Source organism: Neolamprologus multifasciatus, chromosome 15 (assembly GCF_963576455.1).
Source record: "Neolamprologus multifasciatus chromosome 15, fNeoMul1.2, whole genome shotgun sequence".
In the NCBI taxonomy this organism is placed as follows: domain Eukaryota; kingdom Metazoa; phylum Chordata; class Actinopteri; order Cichliformes; family Cichlidae; genus Neolamprologus; species Neolamprologus multifasciatus.
This window is the reverse complement of record NC_140453.1, coordinates 9,312,086-9,320,149: the sequence shown is the minus strand read 5'-3', so window position 1 is coordinate 9,320,149 and position 8,064 is coordinate 9,312,086. Positions and strand designations below refer to the sequence as shown.

At 39.1% G+C, this 8,064-nt stretch overlaps 1 protein-coding gene across 4 annotated transcripts in view; it reads left to right on the top strand.

Moving 5' to 3' along the window:
- Window positions 1-984: 984 nt before the first annotated feature.
- Window positions 985-8,064, top strand: part of LOC146501546 (low density lipoprotein receptor adapter protein 1) — a 46,453-nt gene continuing 39,373 nt past the window's right edge. The window contains exon 1 of one of the 4 annotated variants that reach the window (XM_085132753.1): window positions 985-1,932. In XM_085132753.1, the coding sequence (XP_084988879.1) occupies window positions 1,848-1,932 (85 nt within the window). In that variant the 5' untranslated portion in view covers window positions 985-1,847. Of the gene's footprint in view, window positions 1,933-3,304; window positions 5,083-8,064 lie in introns of those variants that run through there. The other 3 variants (XM_085132754.1, XM_085132755.1, XM_085132756.1) reach the window with 3 other exon arrangements.

Genomic DNA, 8,064 nt, shown 5'->3' with positions numbered 1-8,064 from the left:
TTGTTTTGCTGCTAGTGGTACTGATCCATTGCACAGTGGATGGAATAATTAGGAAGGGGGACTACTTTCAAAGTCTTCAACATCACCTCACATTAACAGCTAAGCAGTTAAAACTCGGATACAGTTGAGTGCTTCAATAGAACAATGATCCATACACACATCAGAATTGATTTTTTTTAATGGACAAAGCAGGCTAACTGGAAGGCTTCTGGAATGGCCTTTTGAAAACCTCGACTTTCAGCCCTGTTGAAAATTTGTCCACCACACTTAAAAGCTTGGTTCATGGTAGGAAACCAGACAATTTAAATGAAATTGTGCCAAGAAGAGTCATCAAATATCCAGCTAGACTTTTGCTGATGACCACCAAAAATATGTGGTCAAAGTATATAAAGCCGTATGCATACTTTTGACCCTGTGTGAATTACAGAAAATCTTCTTTCTCTTAGAGAAAAGAGAAAGCAATTCAAACTTGTGTACCCAGTTCTTGTTTTTATAGCCATTTAAGATATATGCTGTTTAAAGAAATCATTAAATTCTCCAAATTAGCATGACAAGCATGACCTTCATGCCGATGATCTGCACATATAAACTTCTGACCACAACTGTAGACCATTGTGTCTTAATATTGCATAATCACATATGAAACAAATGTTTGTAAATGTTATGATTGTTAGTTGGTATTGGGAAATATATGAAACCTGGGCAGAACACATCAAAGAAAGATATTTGCTTATGTTAAAGGTACACCAGTGAATTTTAGCCCCTTGCGTCAAAAAATGCACAATATGCTGACTTTAACTAATTAAATTACAGGTGTAAGAGTAAGTAAAGTGTTAAATTTAATCCGGTTAAATAAAATATACGTGGTTGGTATACGTTTAGTTTTATTAAACAAATAAACCTTTAATTTTATATATTTCGGTTTCATTTTACATTTAGAGTGCAGAATTGTTATCCTTTTGTCTTGAGATCTTTTAAAACTAAAACACTTTCTCCGTGCCATTTAAATTTTAGTGACATTTTAATCTGTTTACAATCTTACTAAATGTTGTCGAGTAGGTGAAGATGTCACAGCAGTTATTACAAGAAAATTGCAATTTCGAGCTACAATCGAAAGATGGCGCCAAATTACCAACAAATTATTTATTATTTCCACTTTTGACTACTTTTGTTACTTTGTTTATTATTAACAAGAAACATAGACGGACATGTGGAAAAAACATTAAAAAAAACAGAAGGCAGAAAATGGTCAGCAGTAGCTAATGATTTTATCTCCACCCTTAAATAAAACTGTAGGGTTGTTTCTAGTCAAGGTTACAATATTAAGCATGGTAAAGGACTAAGATGACATTATTTGATAATTAAAAAAACTGAAAGAAAAAGAAACCATGGTAACAATGGGCCCACCACCGATCAATAACCCGCAAGAAATCCTATGAGACAGAAAGTGCAGTTGTAAGCTCATTAGGCATAAACTCATTAGTGTGTTTAAGTCCTCGGTACACACATTAGACTGTAATGACTTTTTTCATTAAGGTCACTCCCTCTCACTGAAGGAAGCTCGTGAAGGTTAGAAGGACACGCCCTCAACTTTGGAAACGGTGCAGTGGACTCGTGTGTGCCCTCAGCCGCTCACATTATCACTTGGGAAAGAGAGAGAGAGGTAAAGACAGAGAGAGAGAGAACGAGGAAGAGAGGCTCGGGGCTGGAACTTGACTCTGTGTCCTATCTCCCTCGCCTTTTTCCTTTCCGGCGTATCCGCCATCGAGCGCAGGCTGTTCCGTCTTTTCCTCCCTGTGGTCCGGTGACTGGGGAATCCACCTGCCGGAGAGCAGACACACCTCGTGATGGATGCCCTGAAATCTGCCGGTAGAGCGATTATCAAGAGCCCGGGAGTTCCGCGGCACACATGGGGAACTTCAAAACACGAAAGTGAGTGAGATGATACAAATGTTTGGAAACGGTTACAGTTTTGCAAAGATTCTTTTTTTTTTTTTTTTTTTTTTTTTCTCATGTGGCGTAGCGGCAGCATCATCTGTCAGATTGGGAGTATGGAAGGAGGGCAGTGTGTGCCTCTGGCTGCTCGCAGCAAGCTAGTGGACTTGTTGTTTTATTGCTCGGGCGCTTTTGTTTGTCCTTCTGCCAAATCTAAGCGCCATAGCTGTACAGTTACAAGCTGTTTTATTATGCTGTTGACTCTGAGCTGTCACATAATAAGAAACACAAGCACAGTCCTGTCACTTTTACTGTGTGATATGGAGCTAATGCTGCCAGAAGCCCCATACCAACATAAATGGCTACTTAGAGCCAGTATTTCTTCATTACCAGTTTAAACAAGTTAAACTAAAATCTAAATAGCTGCTGTTCTTGTTTTTTAGTTAAATATATTAAAGCTTTGTACTGCTGGAAACTCTGAAACATTCACTTTGGGATCTTAGGACTCTTTCTTTTCGGCATTTTCCCCATTGGATTAGCTTAATCTAGTAATATGTACAATAATTGATAGATTAATTGAGAACGCTAGCAGTTTTCCACCTAGCTGCGTTTTACAGCCATCTACACTCACCTACCACTTCATTAGGTACACCTGCTTAACTTTGCATAAATGCAAATCTGTAATCAGCCAATCACGTGGCAGCAACTCAGTGCATGTAGTCAAGACAACCTGCTGAAGTTCAAAATGAGCATCTGATTGGAGAATAAGGGTGATTTAAGCGACTTGGTTGGTGCCAAACCTGCTGCTCTGAGTATTTTATAAACTGCTGATCTGTTGGGATTTTTCCAGCAAATATCTCTTGGGTTTTATAGAGAATGGTGTGAAAATGAGAAGCTACCTAGTGAGCTGCAGTTCTCCGGGAAGTTTGCTTCAGAGGAGAATAGCTAGACTGCTTTGAGCTGTTAGGATGGCAATGGTAACGTAAATGACCTTTTCTTATAACAGTAAAGCACTTTTAGGGTGTGAAACAGGAGATTCACATCGTGGATGTGCAGCTGAATTAAATCTACAGGAACTGTGTGATGCTAACATGTCAACATGGACTAAAATCTCAGAGGAATGTGTCCGGCACCTTGTTGGATCTGTGCCACAAAGAATTTAGGTAGCTCTGAAGGCAAAAGAGAGTCCAACCTGGCACTAAGAAGGTAAAACAAATGATGAGGTATTTTGGTTCATATATATCTATCAGATGTTCTCTGCTATCACAGGCATATTCATAACAGTGTATTATTAGTAATATACAACAATGCAATTGTAATTGTAATGCAATCTTTATTTTAATTGGAAAATATTCCAAAAAAATATTTGTTAATTTGTAAAGTAGGTTCCTACACAGTTCGTAAACTATGATCTCATCACTTGTATATATGTAGTTATAGATAATAAACAAATAAATCCGCTGATAGATCAATACTGCAACTTTGTACTTTGTAAAATCAGGATGAACATTCGGCCATCAATCAGTAGTGAAAATTGCGGGGATTTTATACAGATTACAATACAGATTACTGAAACACCTAATCAAAGTTAAGCATAGTCCCAGTCTGTTCCTGAGTTATGGAGCTGAATAATGCATGTGTTTGTAGGGACATTAAAATAACACAGAAAGTTGACCTTTGACCCTTTGCTTGTAAAATCTCCTCACTTCATTGTTGTATCCTGTTAGATATTTTCATGAAATCTTGTCATAAGTAGCACATTAATTCTTGAGTTACAGTCACAATGTGTTTTGGGAGGTCACACTGACATTGAGATGCTAATCAGTGCTCATCCTATGGTCCAAGTTCATCCCTTGGTGCTTAATGGGGAAAAAATCAATCAGGGTGTTCAAAAAAGTGAAAATAGGTTGGGGATAAGGGCAGACTGACAAGAGCAATCAAATTGCCTCTGGCTATGACTATCTTAGTTAAAAGCAGCATGGTATTCATTTGTTGCAGGTAGAACTGAGAACTATACTAAGATCTAAGAGTTTCATCCACAGAGGTTGGCTAATTATCATTCAACGAAGATAAATGAATATGCAACAAACACATCTTTAATAATTGAGCTGAATTTACATCATAATTCTCAGTTATTGGTTTTTCAAAAAGTTTTTTTGACCATATTCAATATGCAATGTTGCTTAAGGACAACTACAGTGTGAAGTACAGGAGGTTTTGAGTGCTGAGTGAGGGGTCAGAGCAGCAAACCATGTCACACCATCAGTGACAGACTGCCTTGCAGCCTGCAGCCCTGCTGTAACACAAATGTGTCAAGCGCCGTCTTGAACGCTCCCTCCTCTCTGCTACTTTGCCTGTGAGCTTCCCACTGCAATAAATGGTAGCATGCTGGTTATGCTTCATCCAAAATTCCTACTTAGTGCCAGCTTTCATTAAACATGACTGATTAATTTCACAGCCAGCAAGATGTTCTTAGTTTCTTCTGCTCTGTTGGACATGTTCTACATAAATTATTGAATGCCCGAACATAAATCTGTTGGATTTGGGCTTTCATGATTGTCTCTGGTTGCTTTAAATGCATTTTGTTTCTCAGCTCGAGCACAAAATGACAGTTTTAAGTGTCGGCTTGTCTCAAATAAGTGCTCGGGTTTGCCAGCTTCTCATAACTGCTGGGCTAAAACTTTTGATTGTGCGCAAACAGTGAGGGATTTAAAAAAAAAAATTATAATTTTCCACATCACAATACTCTGCGCATCAACCGCGCTGACTTTTGATGACAAACAAACCATCAGCGTGTCATTTTGAAAGACATCGATTGTGACACATTGTTAGCAGAAGCCCCTGCATTGTGATTTTCTTCTCTTATTGTTGTTGCCAGTGAGAGAGATAAGAAAAGGCAGAGTGACACTGCCAGAGCAGAATCCAGCTGGATTTCGGCACCTGATGACAGAAGCAGTTTGTGTCTCAGAAACACCGCAGAGATCAGGCTGGGAAAATGTGTGAACGCAGCAGTGAGGAAACGGTGCAGGCAGTAAGAGCGGCTGTTGATGTCCAGATGCTACTTAAGCAGGCAAAGTGGAGAGAGGACAGCGTCTGTACGGCAGCATGTGGCAATGCGTCAGAGCTGCCTGTCGGAATTTAAATAAGGTAACATCGCAGCCGGTTGGCACTTTCACACACATTAGGTGTGGTTAAGTTTGAAAGAGAGTGATGAATTATTTGTGTGCTGGCAGCCAACTGAAAGTGCATGTGGAGCATGGATGGTAAGTCGCTGTGGATAAATAATCACTTTTAAGGACAATATTTAGTTAATGTAGGTAAGAGTTGGTTTTAACCCCTTAAGCCCCAACGCCCCCTGATACGGGGGGCAAAGGCAGGAGATCAGTTAAGCTTGGGGCTTAATAGGTTAAATGAGACTCCAGTGTGAAGGTGGAATGAGACAGAGGAATTTAATTGGATGATCACTTGTGTCTGGAGTGTTACACTGATTAATTTAATTGCCTCCTGACCTCTAATTGTCCACCACTGTAAGGTTACACTTAACTTACGGCCCCTCCCTGAGCCTGGTTCTGCCGGAGGTTTCTTCCTGTTAAAAGGGAGTTTTTCCTTCCCACTGTCGCCAAAGTGCTTGCTCATAGAGGGTCATTTGATTGTTGATTTTTCTCTGTATGTATTATTGTAGGGTCTACCTTACAATATAAAGCACCTTGAGGCGACTGTTGTTATGATTGGTGCTATATAAATGAAATTGAATTGAAAAAACTAAATTGAATTACCATTTTGAAACTGTGTGGTTCTTTATTGATACACCCTATATAACAAAAATGTATTTATTTATTTTATTACAAGTGGTCAATATGTCCCCCTCTGGATATATGTCCATATGGTAGTCAAACCCGTCCCACACTTTTGCGAGTATTTCTGGAGTCACTGCGGCCACTGCTACCTACCATCAACCATGTGAAAGTCACGAACCCCCTCTGTGAATAGCTGTGGAATTAAAGCACTTATATGACATATTTATAGGTTTCTATGAAATGAAGAGTGAACACTCTTTCCATTAGTAAAACAAAAAGACAAAAACAATGCATAATAACAATTTTATTTTTAACCAGCCACCTTATTAAACATTATTAAAATAAAGTGATCTGTTTGCTCCACCTTAAATGTAGTCAGTCTTTAGTCCTTTAGCAAGTGGAAAACTGACATGTGCAGCACTTTCTAGTCGCCCACTGTGGCTGCCCATTGTCATCTGTTGAGGTCAAAGCCACTGGCAGCATGGAAGAGGACACAGCATGTACCCTGAGTACAGGCCGTCCCTTTGCATCACGTCACACAGTAGCAGTACAGACCTTTCCTGTGTCTTAGAAGTCACACACACTTGCCCTTGGCACTAAAGGATGTCCCTACTGCATCAGTTCAAAATGCTGTGACTGGAGGAGACTGAGCTGAAGCCAAGGAAGACTGCGTAATTTGCTTTAGTATTGCATTTTATAAGTGCTTTTTGTAATGGATCATATCTTCCTTTTTGCTGCATAGCTGTGTGATCAATGTGAGAAGAAGAAAACAGAAGACAACAAGCATCCTTAACAAAATCTCTGGTGTCTCTCTGTTGCGTTCTCAAGCCCTGTGGCTTTGAAGAAACTGTCAGAATATGCAATTTGTTTCCTGTGCTTTGCAGTTTGGATCATAGCTCGATCTGAAGTTGGTGGACTCAGGAGTCATTAGGTTCAATCTCTGGCTGTGAATATAGCCCTTGGTTATATTGAACCTGACAGGGGCTTGACTGAATGTCATCCAGAAGACACTGGTGTCAGTTAACACTGTCCTGAAGGAGCAATTATCTCTCAGTGGCTCATTAAGACTCAGGAACCCGTGACCCAGAGAGATAGCAGTGAGGAGGAAGAGGAAACATAGTCCCCCTCCACCATTAAGGAAGAATTGAGTGTCAATAAAGGGCTGAAGACCAGAATTAGTAAAGATCAATTTACAGAGGTTTCCCAGGATCTGAATGTGATAAACAAGATGATGAATTAGTGACTGATTGAGCAGTCAGAGCTGTGTTAGGAGTACTAGTAATATAGCTTTATTAGGTACTAATTACATTATATGGTGTTATCTAAGGAGCTTGCATAGAAAAGCAACTGGACTTTTTTTAAGTTTCTTAAAGACAACTGAAAAAACTTCTTTAGTTTCAAGACTAAAATACTGGAATATATTGGAAAATATTGGAGTCCCAGATAAAAAAACAAAACAAAAAACATGTTGTTTAAATTAAACAGATGAACTGAAGCACGATGTGAGTGGGTGTTTAATTTGTGTTTATATGTTTTCAGATATAACCTGAGTAGATTTTATTCATTAATGAGCAAAAAGCTATCAAAATGTATCTCACCCTATGTGAAAATTGAACTGCCCTCTTGTTAAATCAACTGTGATTAACCGCATGTTTTGGCCTGGCCTGATTACTGCCAGACTTGCTAAATCAAGAATTTACTTTAAAAGAACCTGTCTGACAAAGTGAAGTTGGCTAAAAGATCTCAAAAATCAGCACAACTAAAGAAACCCAAGAACATCTGAGAAACTAAGTCATTGACATCTCTCAGTCTATAAAAGCTTACAATGCCAGCAACGACACTCCAAGAGCTCAGCCAGGAGGAGCTCAAAAGCACCTTGATGCTTCCTAAAACTTCTGGAAAAATATTCTGTGAACCGATAAGATCAAAACTAAACTTTTTACAAGGTTTGAATATGGTTACATCTGCATAGAACTAACACAGCATTTTATAAAAAGACCATCATAGTACCAGTCAAACATGGTGGCGGTAGTGTGATGGTCCAGGGCTGCTTTGTTGTTCCAGAACCTAGACAGTCCAGGAATTCTGCTCTCTACCAGAAAATCTTGAAGGAGAATGTCTGGCCATTAGTTCATGGCGTGAAGCTCAAGTGGAGCTTTTTAGGAAGTTATGCTGCAGGACGATGATGCAAAACACACAACATCAACAAAACCAAAATTATGATTGGCATAATAAAATTCTAGACTTTGTTCATGCCTAAAATACGTTTTCATTGCACTGTAACAAAACTAAACTAAACTAGTTATATTTTAATACCAGATGTAGCCATGTG